Below are 19,701 nucleotides of genomic sequence, written 5' to 3' on the forward strand. Positions count from 1 at the left end.
GAAGTAAATAACTACACATCTAAAGCTGTCGTGAAACTGCAAAGGTGATTACTTAGTGTAATGTCTAACATTCTAGTTAAGTGGCTTCTGTAGCTGTGTTAAGAACTTCTTGATCTTAGACAGTATGTGGACGTTTGAGGACTTGCTCACACTTTGCTGGAGGAGTGACAGTGGTTAACAGTGCAGGGTGGTTCAGCATTTGGTAGAGGCTGGTCACATCTGTGTGACAGCACACGTACATGGGCAGTGTATGGAAAGGCTAGGCTGATGGATGGCTCTCCAGGCATGCCTCTTGCTTGCATCTCACCGTTCTGAAGATAGCAGGGTTACTTGGAGGCTACCTGACTCAACCTAACGATCTGCTGACGTTGTGTGAGGACTTTGTGGTCTGTCATCCCCAAAAGATGAGCTTTGCACAAACTGATGGTATGTAATCTCTTCTCAAAGTTGGACTCCACACCAGGAGTGGAAAAACACTGCTGCTTTCTCTGGATGCTTGTGTCAGCAGGACATCGTGTCCTTTGCCTAACATGGAGGCTGGAGAGCATTACTCACATTGCCAACTGGTGTGGTGGTTGTTCAGTTCTCCAATCCAGACTTGCTGACACAGATGAATTTTTGGTCTTGGTGTGGAAGTTTACGTTAAAGTGTAAAACAGTGTGCATTCTCTTTCTCACTGTTACTTCATTCCACCCTCTTCTTTTCACCCACATGCCCATACTCCATCTTTTAAGGAACCAAATACAGGCAGTGACAGCAGTTTGATGTTTCTTCTGGCTTAGAGGTTCACTGTAGGCCTCGCATCCATAAGAAATCAATTACAGAAAAGTAGTATAACTTCATGCTGTGTGTATGCTGAAACAAGAACTCATACAGTGAGGTAGGATGTGAAATTGTGATGAGAAGCTGTGCAGGCTTTTCTGTCTTGAGAAGCTGCAGCTGCTGGAGTTTTGGGAAGTTTTATTGTTTTTCTTTGGATATTATTCTGTTAATGTTAAATAGAAGAGCTGCCAGGCCGTTGGAGGCTGATGACCAAGATGAAGAAATTTCTTCTGTGGTATATTAGGAATATGAGAAATATTCAAACCTCTCCTGGATTTGTTGTCTTTAACTGCAAGGCAGCTTTTGGAACTTCAAACATGAAAATGTGCCACATTGCACTTTTCTGAATCTAATAGATTCTAAATATGAGAATCTTACCACAAGCCTACGGTATTCTCAAAACTGAGACTAGGCTCGATAAACACTCATTTAGCAGATGCTTGCAGCCATACAAGGATATCTAATCTGAATTGGCTTCAGGAGGAGTGGTGGGGTGTGGAGGGAATAGAGGCTGCTTATTAAAGGACAACAGCAGCAAATACCAAGCATTTTTGTATACAACCTCTGGCCACAGTCCAGCTTGTAACATTCCCCAGACAACTGGTGTTGAGATGATGAGAAGCATCTAAAGGGGAATGGAGGAGCTGTAAAACAGCCTTGTAAACAGCAAAGCCTGTTAATGCCTCTTCTGTGCTAGTCCAAACTATCACTTACACCTCTTCATTACAGAGCATTATTAGAGTGATTAAGGCATTCTTGTAATTGCAGGTCTCCACTGTAAATATCTGTTTGTTTATAACTGGCAGAAGATCTACTCGGTTGTGTCTGAGAATAAGTCTCTTTTGTTCTTTGCAGCCATTGTTGTGAGCACAAAGGCCTGTTGTTGGGCCTCTTACTTGCGCAGTCACTTACGTGTGTGCTCCCATGCTTTGGTGCCTTGGGCCTCTTTGCATGAAGCCAAGCGCCGCTGCCTGCAGGACTTCTGAGCAGCACGGCTTGTGAAATTGCTTGCTGAGGAGAGCTGCTGCTCCTTCTGCCAAGCATTCAGCCGGGAGCACCTTCTGCTTCCACATAGCTGCCCATCCCTGAGCAGAACTGACACACTGAAACTCTTCGGGCAAGAGAAAGGTTTCGATCCAGGCTCCCAGCGTGCTGACCTCTTTGGTTAGTTCTTTGGTATTTTGAATCATGGAGAGATGACTGGTAATGGGATGCGTTAGGCACATTTGATCTGATCACCCAAAATATGTTTCAAACGCTTCACAAATGTTTTTGTTCAGCAGGAACTTGGTGTGTGGGCAGCAAAGCGAGGAGAAACCTCTGAATTTCAAAGCTGTGTGTGTGTGTGTGTGTGTGTGTGTGTGTGTGTGCTCCTGTCCCGTGTGACTGGCAGTGCTGCATCTCACAGATGCTGCCTCACACCTGGTCTGCAGGTGGAACAGCTGGAACTTCAGGACGAGATGCTGGTGAGGTCCTGTGCTGCACTGACACAAGGTCACCTTGTGTCAAAGCTGCTGGGCAAGATGAGCGGCTGCTTCAGTTTGATTTTCCTTCAGAACAGTGTTTCCCCTTGGCACAGGTCTTCACAGCTGCAAGTTGTCCTGCTGGTGTAATTGCTGCTGCTATAGGCTCTGCGGGAAGAGCTCACTGCTCTCCTGGAACTCAGATCTCTGCTTCTCTCCTGCATGCTGCCCCCTTGCTTTCTGACTAGCGGCTCATCTCTCACTGTGTTCCTTTGCCTGTCTTCTCAATGTCAGTCTGTCTAGCAGAAGAAATGCCTTTAACCTAAACCTTGCGTAGTGGAAGTAGCAGCTTTGGGGGGGGTGGAAATAGTGCAGCTGGTTGAGAACTCAGTCACTCATCACTAATTTTTTGCCAACCAAATTGTAGCTGGGATGAATTTGCCTGAGTACTTCCCTTCTTGAAAATGACTGCAGGTTTACATCCAGTGAGTTTAAAATCATGCAGAAGCTTTAAAGTGGTCATGCTAGCCAGTTTTTACCAATTTTTCCACGCAGGTTCGATGCTTATTCAAAGAAAAAGCTTTGCTGTTTTGTAGTGCTTTATCTCTAGAAACTATATTAATTTTCCTGTCAGGCTTCTTAACCATATCTGTAATGTCTGCATCAAGGGAGAGGAGAGCACCTTCAGTTAATTAATGGCACAGTGTTACTCATCCGACTGGAGGCCATTGCTAAAGATGGTCTGCTTGGATGACTCCACTCGATGTGCTTCTTGGCATGCTCCATAGTCAGAGCTGAGAGTTGAATTCATCTCACAAAACCTTGTTTTTGCTCATAATGGAATCAAGGCAGAATTAAGAGGTGAAGTGGTGACCCTGCTGGAGTCATTAGTGATGCTGCCATTGACTGAAGTAAGGCTAGGAGCTCAGCCAAGGGCTTTCATTGTTTAATTTATGGTAACATATTAATTGAGTTGTATTAAAACAAGGTTTTGAAAAAAGTTAATCTTTAGCTTTGTGATAACACTTACTCCATAAATATTGTACATAGCGTTACTAAAAGTTTACCTTTTTTGGGCAGGTTGGTAGAGGTAGAAGGCTTTAATTTATGTATATAATTTATGTGTTTGACTTTCAGGGAAGGATCTAAAGTATGCAGATGTCCTTATTTCTGTAAATGAAGAGGACTTCATCCTAAATCTTCTAATTCTTCTAGGGTGCATGGCAGCAGAGCTATCTAGCTTGGTATCTTGCAGGGAATATTTGGCATATTTGTAAGCTCCCAGGAGAGGAGAAGGAGGATGATAACATCCATCAGTATTGCTTTTGAATGAGAGCTCGTATAAAGACCTCTAAAAATCACTATTGGATTTAAAGGCTTTTTAACAAAAGGAATGTATCACAAGCTTTTGACCTTCCTATGCTGTGTGTATGCCAGAGAAGTGATTAATGGGCTCCTAAAGCTGCATGCTGTCCTGAAGGCTGACATCTGGGCTGTGCTTGCTGTGCTATTTTCTTTGCACTAGGTGTTTCATCTGGTTCATCTTTTAAAACTTAATACATTGCTTTTATAATAGGTTGTTAAGCTCTAAAGTCCCAGCTAACTGTGTGTTTCCAAGCACTGATGACAGTAAGAACAAATGGTATTGCTACAAAGTGTAAACGTTTGGCTGTGCTTATTTACTTCTGTTACGTGCTGGTATAGTTTATATTAACACAGCTTCGCCACCACCATCAAGGGGAAGCTAAATAAAGGGGAAGAAATAAAGCAAAATTGAGAAGTAAGCATGGGCATCTGAGGTTTACTTTTTCCTTCCCAATCTTCATGATTTTCTGTTACAGTTTTACAGCTTTCTGTGTGGCATCTCGCTGGGTAGAAATGGAACTTAACTTTTTTTTCCCCTTTCTTTTAAATTCAGCAGAACCCCATGTATTTTCCCTTGTGGCAGTCCCAAGGTACTCTCAGCTTCTGTGCTGGGTATTGATGATTTCTTGGCAGAAAGGGAACCTGGTTACCCATTAGCTAATTCTCAGCACAGTCTTTGTAACCAGCTCTTCAGATGATACATCCCAAGGTTTTTTGTATTGCATGCATCCAGCACAGCTGGTTTATTCGGTGAGTCCTGAGGGACTTCCCCATGTCTCCTAAATGTTTTTCAGTAGTCCAGTGCCAGTGATTTCTACGTGTTCTTATGGTGTTATTGTGCAATTATACTCATTTTCTCATGATGAAGGTCTGCAGCAGTGGGGTGGCAGTAGGTGGTGGCTGCCACCACTGCAATCAAGTGCCCTGGGTGACCCCCAGGCTGTGCTGCACATCCCCCTCACGTGGTGCAGTGCTCTCAGCTAACACAGCTCTGCCAGCTTCAACAGGCAGAGTGACCCCAGCATTCCCACCCAGCTCTTTCATGCTGCTCTTCCAGACTGGCTTTGCTCAGGCACTGGGCTGCTCCTGGCCTGCTGGTGGAGCAGTGCTCACCTCCTGCCTGCTACCACGAGGTCATCTCTCCCAGTGCAGTTCTGTGTGGCTCCTGTGATGTGAGGGGAATGGAGGGTGGATGGAATCCATTCTCTATGAAAACATGGGGTAATGTTGTCTGCATATGCAAAATTACAGTTTCAGCTGCTGTGTTGTCCCATTTTTGTAGACGTTGGGTGTAACATGAGGTAGGGTGCTTCTGAGTTGCCTACCTGACCTGATTTGGAGGTATCCAATACCAGGAGGACACACTGCCGCAAAACCAACACGTGCAGCTTGGTTAGGAAGGGGTTTATGGAGGCTGCAGAAGGATGCACTTGGATCCCCCTAGGAAAATAACAGTTTCCATTTAAAAACCTCAAGTGAGCAACCTGCAGGCAGGCAGCATGTATCCTTGTGGTTCTCAGAGCTGGTTGCTTTCTGGATGCTGGGAACCACCATTCAATGACAGAAGAACTTCAGCTCTTTCAGTGCAACACCATGTAACAAAATGCTTTTTAGTTTGCTGTTCTTGACATGCGAGTCCCTGTCGCACTTGACATGAAATCTCTTTGTAGTGATTAACAGCCAGTTGCATGATTAAGGCAGACCTGGTAGTCTGTGTGTGTGGATTTATTTAAAATAATAACAATGCTTAGCATCATTTGTGTTTGCTGTGCTGTGGGCTTGGCCAAAGCTCTGCCTGTACTGTGTAGGCAGTTGAGTTTAGGGTACCCCATATGGAGACCTTCCAGTGCATTCTGACATTGTGCTTTCAATCTGTCTTAAGAATAACAGTATGTTAGCTACCTCTATTGATGGGAGCGCCGTACCTCTCTGCACCAGCTCATTTTGTAATGAATGGATGTAGCCCCGTGGCTACGAGTGTGTTTGAAGCCAGCTCACAGACTGAGAGGAGCCGTGGAGAGTCTGAGTGCTCAAAGTGTGCCTTGCTGTATTTTGAAACATCTGGAGATGTTGAGAATTTCCGTCAGCTTGGTAATTCTCATCACCAGGTCCTGGAATACGAGATGCACTAAATGTTTAATAGTTTAAATGTATGTATTTGCAGTCCGGAAAAAAATCTGTCTCTGGGCAAAGAACAGGTCTGTTTCTCATTACTTACAGTACCATAGGAATTCAGGCATCTAGTCAGAAGCTTTTAATCAAACAAATGTTACATATTGTATCAACATCCTAATGCTGAGGAGATCTTTAGGATGAAGGAGGTATTTTAAACAAACACTTTGCAGCTCCTTGCAACTCCAGGATTTTGGTTGTAGATGGTTACTGAAGTTCTGTTGCGCAGTTTGAGCTGTAAATGGAATGACTGGGGGTTGTCATTATCAAAGAATTGACGAGCTGTTGTAAAATCAATTTTGAGGAAAATGTTTAAAATGTTTTGCAGAGGCGAATCTGGTGCCGGGAAGACTGAAAACACTAAGAAGGTTATTCAGTACCTTGCTCACGTTGCTTCCTCCCATAAAGGAAGAAAGGACCATAATATTCCTGTAAGTTGGGAAATCTTCTCTTTCTTTATTGTTCTACCAAATTCTATTGAAAATAAAATAATAAAATTAATTAACTAAATAATAAAATTAATTAATTAATGAGCTGTAATGAAATCCTTGCAACTTTGATCAACCATTTTCTCTTTAGTGGCTGAAACGAACACCTAGCGATGGCATTTCCATTTCGTGTCAGCTATTTAACTTTCATGAGATAATAGGCTTTATGCAGGAATTACGATTAGAAACAGTATCAAAACTTTCTGATGCAGTAAATCCCAGTTTCCTAAAGGTATTTCATTAGCATAAACGGTGGACTTGTTTCCTATCAGATGCAGTCTTTAATACTAGTATGTGTGAAGTGGCTTGCATAGTATCATAGAATCACCAGTGTTTGGAAGGTCCTCCAAGACCTTGCAGTCCAACTCTACACCCACCACCAATATTTCCCACTAACCCACATCCCTCAGTAAAACATCTGACTGTTTCTTCAACATCTCCAGGGATGGTGCTTCCACCACCTCCTCGGGCAGCCCATTCCAGCACCTGACCACTCCTTCAGAGAAGATATTTTTCCTAATATCCAACCTGAACCTCCCCTGTTGCCATGCAAAGCTGTTCCCTGTCATCCTATTGCTAGTTACATGTGAATGGGCTCAAATATCTGTTACTATGAGCAGTTGGAGCACTTTGCAGTGAAGTACTTATTTAACTTTACTGTCAGGCAAGTAGGTAGCTCTCACCTGTGCTGGTGTGTGCATGCCTTCCTCCAGGAGTACTGCAGGTTGAAAGCTTTCAGGGTGCATTTTCTGGCTTAGCAGCACCTCCTGCTACTTCCTTACTGCATAACACTAAGCACTAGGATGCTCAGAGCTGTCAGTCTTCCTGTGTCAAGGCTTGAATTTCTGGAGAAAAAGATATTGAGTTGGGATGAATTTACAAAGAAAGGAAAGCCAAGGATTTGAAGGGAGAGAGACAGAAAGAATACTTTGGAGATAGATTTGGAGAACTCTAGTTGAAAGTAGGGGGAAACTTGAATCTTCCCTCTACTTGAAAGCAAATGACATGGCTCTGTAAGTTACTGCTTATTCAAATTGTTGCTGGTTTATTGCACAGAGCAAATCAATGTTAGGTTTTCTCAGAGCATGTCATGCAGTCTGAACAGACTGCAGGTTGTCTCATCTGTCACAGGCCTTAAAGGGAAGTCTTTGCAATGGAGCATCAACAGTACTGGACAGGTGTTCATACATTACTTACTAGGGATGTGTGTGGGTTTGCAGAAGGCTATTTAGGATGTCTTCCATAAGATGTGGTTTTCTACGTGGGTTCTGGCTTATGGGAGTTATTGGCTTTCCACTGAATAACCTTGAGCAGAACCTGCACCTTTTACTGTTTCTGCATGAGTAAAATTGCCCACACCTTTCTGGGGGTAAGGGAATTATGCAGCCTGGATCTGTAACAGCTGTTCTTAAAGATGCTGTGATAGCTTAGGGTGCCTCTGTTCAAAAAAGACTTCTGCAAGCCTCCTGCCAGCTGCTCTTTTGAGTGGATCACGCTTGTAATTTAGATGAGGTTGCTCAAGACTCTGCTGAGCTGTTTTGAAAAGCTCAAGGGATGGGGATTACAGTGCCTCTATGGGAGCCCATTCCAGTGCCTGACCACTTGGAGCCTCATTTCTGACTGTGTAAAAGAGATTGGATATTGGCCTCATTTGTGCTGTGTTTCCACTTTGTGCCAGTATAGTTGCTAAAAGAAGCACCCCTTTGTCAGCATAACAATTCCTGTGGCCACTCACTGGCTTGGAAACTGATACAGGCTCAGGCTGTGCTCTTAATGTCAGCCTGGCTTCAGCGGAGATGAATATTTGTATGAATTGAGGGGGTACAGGGAAAGGGGTAAGCTGGGTGCGATGTGTTGGTGAAGGGAAGGGTGAGTTGCTTTCTTTAAGGCAGCATTGGCAAATGCAGTTTAAAGCACAGACCAACCAGGAGTTTAATTTCCCCCCCCCCCCCCCATGAGATCGTTTGTGTTGGTGATGTTCATCCCCAGAGTTCTGAAGGTGGCTGTTGTGATTGGCTGCTTTGTGAACCATCGTTGGCATGATGGAGACAGGGGAAGCTTTTATTTCTCACATAACATAGTTTTACCCCCCAAAAAGGAATAGGTCCCGAATGAAAGTTGGATGCTTTGACTGTGTGCTTCATTCACTGTTGTGCCTTATTAAGCACCAAGTGAATTATTTCTGAAACACACAGACTGTGTAACCGAAACAGCTTTGGAAATGAATTTCCCTTTCTGTAACAACTCGTTTTTACTTATTGCAGACAGCACCCAACCTACACAACTAACACCCAGAAGTTTAGAAGTGTCAGAACTGGAGTTGTACACACGGCCCCAGTTTGTTCCTGTTGACATTGAAAACTGCAGAGGTTCAGTAGTGGTCTGCAGTACTGCTCTGTACAACACTTGTGTTCTCACAGAGATGCTGAATAGTCTTGTTAAATAGACTGTGAATTAGGGATTTGTTTTTATCCATCATAAATTACTGACACGCTTATTAGTGAGATATCTGAGTTCTGCATGGCTTTCTTTATCACTTTGCACGGTGATGAAGGAACAGTTATTTTCCCAGTGCTGTTCTAGGGTTACCTTCAGCCTGACAGACAGACTTGTAAAGATGCTACAAAAACTCAGCTTCCAGTTGGGTGCCTCAGGTCTCACTGGAGTAACACTCCAATTTGTACACCACCAGGTGCGTTCCTCAGGAGCACATGAGGAGCAGCACACAGTGCTGTACTGTCACTTGGAGCACAGCGTGGCCCTGTTTGGTATTCAGAACTTGGCTGTGTCTTTTGCCTCAGTAGGGCTCTCCTGTGCCCCTGCAGTGGGTTGGGTGAGGTCCACTGTGAAAGAGAAGCAGTATTAACTGTGGAACGTGGCTGAGCTAGATGATATTGAGTCTCTTATCTAGGAGTGGAGTAGGCTTTCTAGAGACACGTGAGGGAGGGAGCACTAAAAACATAGGCTGAAGGTGGGATGGCAGAGCCTGGATCATTCACAGCGAGCTTGGTTGGCTTCAGAGAGGGCACATGGGCTGCTGGGTTGGTGTGCAGCAAGGGAGGAAGCTGGAAGGTGTTTGTTGACAGCTGAAAACTTACAGCTTCACATTCAACAGATTTGACCTCTGAAGACTGCGGGAGAGGGGGATGTTGAGAACTTTGCAAGTAGATCTGATTCATGGTTTATTCAGTTGCTGACTGTGCCGTGTGTGGAGCAGCCTTACAAAGAGTCATGGTGCTTTAACTCAGCTGTCTCAGCCTGGAGGTGACCCACACTGTTATCTCCTGCTGTGCTCAGCTGCCTCTGGGCCATGTGTAGCACCTCCTCTGCTCTCAGTTATTTTTCTGGGTGGTGAGGAGATGTGGAGGCGACGTTTGAAATGAGAAGAAGAAAACAAGGTTGGGTAACTGGACAGAGTAGGGCGGGAAACCAGTGAGAGAGGGTTTGAACAGATTGAGGAAGAAGACATGGACAGAAAGGAGAGTTCTGTTTAGCTTTGTGACTCGTCAGTCACCAACGTACTGGGGGTAGGAATAAGAAAAAAGGCTGGAACGTGTTAATGCATGTGTTACAGAGCTGCTTTACTGCGGTTGTGTAGTGAGCCCTAATTCTAACTCCTGCGTTCTGCTTTGGTTTACAAACACCATGGGTTTAGTTGCTGCAAAATACAGAAATAAAGTAGAATGCATACCCAGCTTTCCAAAGGGATGAAAAAAGTGCTGCTTACTGCCCAGGGTTCACTGCTAACTTGCATGTACTGCAGGCTGTGTGGGGTTGGGGAATGCTGCCTATGGGCAGATCTGGACCCTATTTGTGGTCAGGTATTTGTAGTCAGCAGATAATGTAATAGCAAGACTGAAAATAAGTAGCCGAGTTCTATTAATGACATCCATCACTACTGACTCTGTTTCTACTCATCTGAACCTGAGCTGGGCAGTGCCAGAATGAAAGGAATGCCTGTTTTCTTTCCCAGTAATCAATACAAGACCTCTATTTTCACTAAAATCCAGCTCTCGTGCTGATGCTGCTGTAAGCCTCAGAAATAGCTGTGATTACTTAGTTACTGCATTGGCCTTTGAAGGTGAAATGCAAAGTTGTTTAATTTGTTTCATTAACTTCAGAAGAGATGTAATTGGTTTTGGAGCACAGGACCTTGGGTTGGCTGGCTCAGATGGAGGCTTCCCTTGATGAGGATTTCCCAGGTGTGCTGTAACTGCCCTAATTGAATGGGAGATGTTAAATGTCTGATGGTGCTCAGCCCTGTTCCTAGTGAGGGAATGAGACCAGAAGAGAGCAGTGCAGTAAGCAGATAAGCCTCTGAGTTGTGCCTGTCGTTTCCCACTGTTTGAGGACTGCTGGTCTTAGACTGCAATGTTGAACCTGATTTTCAGATGCCAGGGTTGTTTTCCAAGCAGGTTTGATTGAGCTGTGCTGAATTCACACAGCTTATCTGAATGAGGTGAGGTTCTGGCAGCTGCTTTGAGGAACTCTGTCCAAATCTGTTTTCTTGCACTAAAGCAGTTCTAAAGCAGTTCTAGAGCTTCGAACTAACAGGCAATCAGTGGATACCAAGTATCTGACTTTGGTGTGGAGCTCTGTGTCGTACAGTATTTCTCCCCCTCAGGCTCTGTGCCATGAAGCTTAAGTTTGGAAAACTTGCAGATGGAGTCAAGAATATAATAATGAAACCGAAAACGCGTGCTGCTGCAGGAACTGTGCAGAGTTGAACTGTGGGTTTATTTCCCATTCATAGCCTCTTTCCTGGTAAATCTTGTAGGTATTTCAGTTTAAGATTTTGCTTCTTTTGATGCTTGCTCTTGAGTGAAAGAAACAAACCTGGTCTTGGTTGGAGGCTCTGCATCTGTTAAATATTTGATGTGCAGCCCAGAAATAAAACTTCAGATGTTTTAAGGATTGCTTTCCTTACAGGTTCTGCCATAACCTGCCTTATTCTTTAAGGAGTAGCGATCATTTCATTCATACAAAACCACCTTACTGGGACTGTAGAAATAGTTGTTTAGCATTATGGGTGTTTATTTGGCAGAACTGTGGAAAGCTGTAAAACAAATCATGCCATTGCCCTTTCCTCTTGCTCCTCAAGGTCCCTCTGTCATCTTGTATTGTATTGGAAATTAGTTCTTTGCGTAAGAGCAGGTTTTAGCATTTTGTGCATGCAATGGCAAGTGAATAACTCCCTTTCTACAACCAAATAGTTTGTATGAAGTGAGTAGTATATGGTTAAACTAAACCTGCTGACATGAATAATGTGGGATGTGACTTGCAGCTGGAATGCCTGCTTGCTAACATGTGCGTTTGTTTGTTTGCAACGAACAGCCCGAATCACCCAAACCCGTGAAACATCAGGCAAGTGGTTTTCTTTATGCTTTTCAAGTTATGTAGGTGACCTTCATCTCTATTTTCTGTCGATTTCCATTTATCTGCACAAGCTTTCCCCCACGTTCTATACAGCTAATAGTAATTTCAGTAACTATTTAAGTGGCTTTGTTCAGAGCATGGGCTGGTGAAGAGCTTACAGGCTCCAAGGCATTGCAGAGCACTGCTCCTCACACCATGGGTGTCCCTGTCCTGGAGCACCTGGGTAACCTCCTCTTGAGCTGAGCTTCTCCAGGGTGCTATGTGCATGCTGAGTTAGCGTGCCGTAAGGGAGGACAGCAGTTCTTTGTGCTAAATAAAGGATGGGGGTCATTGGAGCTGGCAAAATACTTCTGGTTAACGTATGATTTTCCCTGAATGTTTTTATAGCTGCTCAGGTAACCTGGTCAAAGCTTCAGTTCTCAGGTGTGTAGGGCTTGGTGTATCTGTTTGACTCCAGAAGTGGAGCATCCCCATGGCTCACCAAGCTAGGTGGTGTAAGTGCCGTGTACCTGCCCGGCTGAGTTAGCACTCAGTCCCAGCTGCTGTCATCTCGGGCTGGTTGGAGCTGCAGGCTCATGCTGCCCAGCCCTGTCCTGGGCCAGCAGCCACCCCACTCCAGCTCACCTTGCCCGTGCTGTGCGGCATTGCTTCTGAGCATCAAGAGGAGAATAAGATGGAAGCTGAGGGTAAGACTGTGGGAAGAAGAGCTTGTTCCCACGTATCGTGCGAGATGCATGCTCCGGTCTCTAACCTGAGATGGTAAGTGATGCCTCTTTGTCGTGGGCATGAGCTTTTCAAATAAGGAGAACGCTTTGCAGTGGCTCTGTGTGATACAGACGAGGCCTGGTAACTCAAGAACTGCCATGAGTTAAGTTAGCTGGTTGCATTCTCCCCCCATTTTCTGAAAGCTGACCGTAGTGCATCTCAACTCCCAGTGGGGAAGGGGAAAGGAGGGAGCTTTGGTTTTCTGGAGGCAGCAGGAAGCCACACGGACAGCGGTGGTGCCTTTGCCAGTGTGTGGTAACTCCTTAAAGCCCTGTAACCCAATCGTGTGTCGGAGCCCCGTGGTCTCATTTTCAGAAGTTACAGACATTCTTTGTATTTAACCTGATCCTTCCTCCATCTAAACCTCAGACAATTCAAAGTTGTGGGCTTTTTCTTTCTACTCAAGAATTTCCTTGTTCCACAAATAAAGCACTGAGTTAACTCTCCTTTAGCTTAGACTCAGCGTGCAGTTGAACTGAATTATTTGTTGGCAGACATTTGAAATGTATCGGTGGAAACATGCTAATCCAGAAGTGTTGATATTGCATAAACCGTAATCATTAACATCTCTGTTTCGATGTCATTTTGAACTACAGAGTGGACCCCTGTTGTATGTGAGTAGCATGTAGCTCCCTGCTCCCCAGTCTTCACAACGACCCAAGCCACTGGGCTGCTGGTGTTTCTGAAACTGAGACAACAACCCGTCCTTATCTTAACGTTGTCCTGCATGATGTATTGCATGACTTCACTTTTTCCACAATTTCAATACTGCTTTTTCCAAGTTCTGGTTAGATGCCTATGCTGGAGATATGCCTGTAGACCAAACTTAAACTGTTTCCAAAGCACTGAATGCTTCCTTAGAAATGTTTTTGACTCTAAAGCAATCTATCTAGAAATGAAAACCACTAAATCCAGTTTAAAATGTTCTACCACCGTTCTTTTCAGCAGCTGTTCTGCACTGTGCAAAGGTTTGCACATAGCAATGGCTGTGGGAAGTCCACGTGTGAAGGACAGCAGCAGAGCTGGCTGGGCTGCAGTCACTGCTTCTCACCTCTCTGATGGCACTGCTGAGTGCTTCCTTCAAACCCCCTGAGATAATCATAAAAATGCACTACAAAACTGACTGCGTTGTGCTGGAGAACACCAGTGGGGTGATTTCATGTTGTGTTGCAGGCGTTCCTGTGCACAAGGCTGAATTAGTGCTGTGGTGCACAGAAGCACTTAAAGCATGGTCAAAGCATTCTGGAGTGCAGAGCTTTCAGGCAGCACAGCGATGCTCTGTAGAAAAGCTCAATTCTGAAGTCAGTATGCTTTCTTTTCCAGAATAGATAGAGTTTGAAATGTAAGCTGTGACATGCTTGCTGCGTTTAATATACGTAGCGTGGTTTGTTTCAAGCTGTGTGCAGCATGGTAAGCAAGCTTTTCATTTTTATTTGGTGTCTGAACAGGAGCTGCAGTGTGGTTGGGAGAGGGGATGGGAGGAATGGTGTCAGCAAATGCTTTTTCCTGTCTGACACCTCTGTGTAGGAATTGCTTAAGACTATGAACTGCTTACGTCCACACAGCAGCTGTAACAGTGATCTTATTTCCTTCAAACTGCACGTTTTATCGATTGAAAAGCACTCCTGAGGGCTGTGATGTTGTCAGCCCCAGCTGTGGTTCATTGGCACTGTGGCCCAAGTGTGGTCAGGGCTGAGCTGCATGCGTTCAGTTTTTCTCAGTTCCTTTGGAGTTCATAGAATATGTAGTCCCAAAGGAATGTTTGGATGTAACCAAGTTCTGAGCAGGTCCTGTTAGAAAGCAAACAGCCATTTGTTTCCAGAAGGACTTGAAATATAATTGAGTATTAAAAATCAAAGTCTCAGGTGTTAACCTGTAAAATTCCTGTGTGAGAATCTGCCTCGAGGAGGTCTAAAGAGACTGAAGTTTCCATTCCAAAATGCTCAGTATGGGGCCTGTGTTCATCTATGCTATAAACAATTGGAAAAAGCAGGTTTATGAGCACAAACGTCAGTTTTTGAGACTACATCCCAGAGAGATGCAGCTTCACTTCTAAGTTTTTAAACTATCTGTTAAAGCAGGAAAACAGTGTCATACTTTCCTGTGTGCATCCGTGCCTCTCAGACTCATGGAAGCAGCACAGACTTCTTTTGTTAGCAGAGCTCCTCGTGGGCAGCAATTGTAAAAGCTGTTGTGCAATTTCCTCAAGATAAGTGCTTTGATTTCTACATCCATTGGCTTGAGCTGAAGGAAGCACTTAAAAAAGAAATATTAAAGATGCCTAGCAATTTTGGCAGAATTGGGCAGTTTGAAAATGATCTTTGCATTTGGTGTTACTCAATTCACTGTGCCGCTGTGACATACTTGTAGGTGCATTCAGGTCAGAGGTGTTACAGTGACATGAGTGTGTGACTGATGGGAAATGAGCACCAATTTCAAATTCAGTGTGGAAAATGAATATGCTGTCAAATAGCTAAAGAGAGTGAAAAATCTTTAATTAGTTTTTTTCCTCTCAGGCATTTGAAGTCTGTGCCTAATTTCATCAGCCCTAGAGGTGAATTTTTGTTTTCCATCTTCAATGATTTGCAATATCCATGGAGTCCTGTTCAGTCCCCCTGTGTGTGTATTAAACGAGCACAGAGCACATTCTTCACGGGATGGAAGAGGCTGCAGTGAGGGGAGGGCTGATGACCTCCTTCTGAAGATGGTCCCACTGCCACCAGCTGGGTAAAGTGACTGTCAGGAAGAAGCAGGATGTAGGAAGCTTTCACCACGTGCACTGTGTTCATGTCCATGTGCTGTTCTGTTTGTGTGGCTTTTAGGGGGAGCTGGAGCGTCAGCTTCTTCAGGCAAATCCCATTCTGGAATCCTTCGGGAACGCGAAGACGGTGAAAAACGACAACTCCTCCCGCTTTGTGAGTGATCCCTTTTCTCTTGGAGTCTGTAAATCACATGACTGCTTGTGGAGAAATTCCTCTTCACAAGTTTAGCTGGTACCAAAAGGTTTCTTTACTCTTTCCTTGATGGCCTCAGGTTCTGCTGTAATGCCTTCTGAATTGTGCTGGAGTCACTGAGGATGCATCTTCGTTGGCTTTTGACAAAACTTGGTTTAATTTACCCAGTCTGTAGTGTCCACTGTTGTTGAGCTGCCAATGGTATTCGTAGTGTAACAGATACATCTGTGCCATGGAGTTGAACGGTGACTTGCATGCCCAAATCACTGCTGAATGATGATAAAGTCTGAAGAGATGCAGCACCTCTGGGATTTGGCTGAGCGTGTTGCCTTCCTGTCAATAGCTGCTGATTGGTTCAGGGAGAATATCCTCAACTTAAGGAAAAGCAAGGCACCAAGCTTACATATAAAAACTGCTCTAAATTTCAATGCCCTTTTGACTGCTTTACTGAAGGGAAGCCAGGAAGATAGCATGACTTACATTTGAGGGCAGAGCACTGCTGTAGCTGGTTGAGTTTGGATGGGTTGGTGCCTTCTGCTTCAATGGTAGGTGACTTCTTTTCTTGTGTTCCTTTGAAGCCGTTGGTGGAATTTGGGGTGAAAAAGCTGTCTTCTGTTTTCAGGGAAAAGTCGTTTATAGTGCAGCTTTAAAACTGTGTGGGAGGCATTAAATCTTTTCTCTCGCAAGAACTGAACTAAAATTTACAGAATAAATAAAAGATTTTTGGCTGCCTGATCTTTCAGCGGCTGCCTGGATTCATTTGTATAAAATCAGCTCAAGCGATAAGGGCTCTGGGAGGTTGCATGACTGAATCCTTCTGTGTTAGCAGTCAAGAAGGGAGAGCAGAGTACTACAGAAATTCAACGTTTTGATAACTTTATAGCCACGTTGGTTGCAGTACTGGCTGATACTCATACATGTTGTGATAGGATTTATAATATCAACAGGTTTGGCTGCCCAGTAATTCTTTGTTCCGTTGCTTGAATCCATCAAACACTGCACTAACTTAACAAAGATACTTTTCTTCATGGAAGTTGTTAGCATCTGCTCTGTATTATGTTGAAGTCTGCACTGCCATCATGAACATAATCACTCAGATGGCTCCAGCTCTCTTTTTATAAAGGAACAAGTTTAATGCACTCCAGATGGTGTCGTCTTTATGTTAAAAAAAAAAAAGAAAAAAGAAAAAAACTACTCATAAAATCTTTAGCAACAGGCATTTCAAAATCCGACTTGAAAAATGTGTCCTCCCACAAAGTGGGAACTGCTGTTGTTCAGCACACACGGGCCTGACAGTCTAAGGCTGTTCTGATAATCCAGATAATACTGAAATGAGGCTCGTATCAAGGCATTTTCTTCTTCCCTCTCCTTGACAAAATGCAGTGTTCTTCTGTATTTCCGGAAATAAATTCTGGAGGTTGCAGTGGATGGGAAAGTGGTCTTTGTTGGGTTCCTATTCCAGCACTGAACGCTGCTTTCCCCCTTGTGTGGTGTTCAAGAAGCTGTGTACTTCAGTGCTATAACAACAGTGTAAACAGAATTTGGTTGTTAGATACAGCAGAGGTGGTCATCCTACTGATGAGTTAAAGATTTCACAGCAAGATTTGCCTGAGCTACAAGGCATATTAACATCTCACTTCATGGGAGATAAGCTAGAGAAGCGGCCCATCTCGTGCAGACTTCAATGGGAGCTGAATGTCGAGGTTGAGGGTGTGTGGGTCTCCTCTGTCTGCCTGCATTGCCTCCCAGTTAGTTTCATTCATGGAACTGGGGACTGGCAGCAGAAGTTAAATAACCTCTAAGTGTGAAATGGAGTAAAGCAGTTGCTAATTATGCCAGACAAAGCTACTGACTAGACATGATTTAGTGCTTCACGTTTGCTTTCACATGAAACATGGCAAATTCAAGCTGTGTCCTTCTGAGCAGGATTTGTCATCAATTATGTGTGTGAAGCTGTCAGCTGCCACTGCTGACACAGGTGCTGACACACGTTCCATCTAGCTAAGGGCTGTATTTCACAAAGTGCCAGTTTCCCCATTGTAACAGTTACAAACATAGCCTTCTGGACTTGTTACTGCACAAAAAATGAAGTGCTTTAAGTTGAGCCTAGATATTCTCAGAAACAGGAATTGTATTGCTGCTCCATGACAGGATGCTTGAAAACGTGCCCCATTCTTTACCGCAGCTCTGACTTCCCAACCACGCTGCAGGTTAAGCAGCAGGGGCAAGCACTGAAGCTAATTCATAGTATTCCAACAGTTTTAAGAGAGCTTTGAGAACTCTGTATTAAAAGCTGTAGAAAGTAAGGCTTCAGCTGGTTTTACGTCTCTTTCGATCCCTGACGTGGCTGGGTGAGAAGCATGCTCAGCCTTGTGTGCAAGTCTCTGACATGACTGGGCTTAACTGGGAAAGTTGAGAAGCTGAAGGTGTTCTGCTAAGTTGTAATTATGTGAATGACTTTGGTAATGTGTGCAGGTGTTGTTATAGTGCAGCGTGGCAATACATTCCAAGAACATCAACTACAGCGAGCCATCACTAGAACACATCTATTCTCCAAGCTTGTAGAGTGGAATTTTTAATGTGGAAATCAGTGGTGTGTTCCCTGAGCTAAATAGATCTGCCAAACAGGAGTTCTTTAACATACCAATAAACCAATAATAGCAATAATCTGCCAGACCTGAGGTTTGTGAGGATTTGGATGCTGCATATCAGCAAACTTTCAGAAATCTGTCTCTTTTCACAAGAGGTTGGTAGGTGACTCTTTGCAGCTGTCATCCAAAGATGCACTTAGGTGGCTGTTAGTAAACTGCCATTGATGCTCACTGTGCTCCAGAACCTGTTTCTACGTAGGTAAGAGTATAGACATTGGATGTGATGAAAACAGAGATCCTGATGTGGTTGCTGAGTGTTCCCACCGGTTTCTTCAGATTTGCAACCAAGGCAATACTTAAAGTTTGTGCTTTTGGAACCTGTAAGTATGGCAACAGTACTTCTAGAAGTGGTCCAGCTCCAAGCCAGAGGCAGTGGGGAACATTTGTGGCCGAGTGACAGGCCAGCCTACTGATGTGGCTTCAAAGTGGTTTAATTTGGTTGGACTCTGATACCTGATGTAAAGCACTCACTCACAGCCACCTTCTTCCCAGGATTCACTGTGTGTGTGGGAAGTGTGATCTGTATCACAGAATCATTAAGGGTGAAGAAAGATCTCTAAGATCATCACATCCAATTGTAAGCCCATCACCACCATTCCCAGTAAACTACATCCCTCAATGCCATACCTGTGTGGTTCCTGAGCACAGCCAGGGATGGTGACTGCACCACCTCCCCGCGCAGCCTGTGCCGAAGCCTGACCACTCTTACAGGAAAAAATGTTTACTGATATCCAGCCTGAACCTCCCCTGGCACAAACTGAGGCCATTCCCTCTCATCCCATCACTCTTACCTGAGAGAAGAGGGCTCCTGCTGCACCACAACCTCCTGTCATGGAGGTGTAAGTGAGCAATAAGGTCACAGCCTTTCCCTCACCCAGCAGGCGGATGACCTGGTCACAGCAGGAGGTTGGGTCACTCAGACAGGAACTTTGTGAACCCTGTTGGCTGGGCCTGATCCCCTGGTCATCCTGAAGATAGAATCGTAGAATCACTCAGGTTGGAAAAGACCTTGAAGACCTTGTCCAACCACAACCTACCCAAACTACCTAACAGCCCGCCACTAAATCCTGTCCCTGAGCACCACATCCCAAACGGTTTTTAAACACATCCAGGGATGCTGACTCAACCACCTCCCTGGGCAGCCCATTGCAGTGCTGAACAACCCTTTCTGTAAAGTTTTTCCTGATATCCAACCTAAACTGGCTCAGCTTGAGGCCATTTCCCCTCGTCCTGTCACCAGTGAGCAGAGACCAGCCCCGCTCTGCTGCAAGCACCTTTCAGATATTGGAAGAGAGCAGTAAGGTCTCCCCTCAGCCTCCTTTTCCCCAGACCGAACAGCCCCAGTTCCTCCAGTCTCTCCCCATAGGCCACATTCTCCAAGCCCTTCACAGCCTTGTTGCCCTTCTCTGGACCTGCGCCAGCACCTCCATGTCCTTTCTGTGCTGAGGTGCCCCAAACTGAACACAGCACTCGAGGTGAGGCCTCACCAGTGCTGAGCACAGGGCAGGATGACTTCCCTGGTCCTGCTCACCACAACATTCCTGATCCAAGCCAGGATGCCGTTGGCCTTCTTGGCCACCTGGGCACACTGCTGGCTCACATTCAGCCCACTGTCCATCAGCCTTTTGTGGAGAAAAGAAGATGT

The 19,701-nt window shown here is 44.7% G+C and overlaps 1 protein-coding gene across 5 annotated transcripts in view; it reads left to right on the forward strand.

Moving 5' to 3' along the window:
- MYH10 (myosin heavy chain 10) overlaps nucleotides 1-19,701 on the forward strand; it is a 93,059-nt gene that overhangs the window by 35,845 nt on the left and 37,513 nt on the right. For 3 of the 5 annotated variants that reach the window (XM_042883919.1, XM_042883920.1, XM_042883922.1), the window contains 3 exons: nucleotides 6,151-6,253; nucleotides 11,645-11,674; nucleotides 15,274-15,366. In XM_042883919.1, the coding sequence (XP_042739853.1) occupies nucleotides 6,151-6,253; nucleotides 11,645-11,674; nucleotides 15,274-15,366 (226 nt within the window). Of the gene's footprint in view, nucleotides 1-6,150; nucleotides 6,254-11,644; nucleotides 11,675-11,720; nucleotides 13,066-13,774; nucleotides 13,862-15,273; nucleotides 15,367-19,701 lie in introns of those variants that run through there. The other 2 variants (XM_042883923.1, XM_042883921.1) reach the window with 2 other exon arrangements.

Source organism: Lagopus leucura, unplaced genomic scaffold (genome assembly GCF_019238085.1).
Source record: "Lagopus leucura isolate 7727_CA_CO unplaced genomic scaffold, USGS_WTPT01 Super-Scaffold_100040, whole genome shotgun sequence".
Lineage (NCBI taxonomy): Eukaryota > Metazoa > Chordata > Aves > Galliformes > Phasianidae > Lagopus > Lagopus leucura.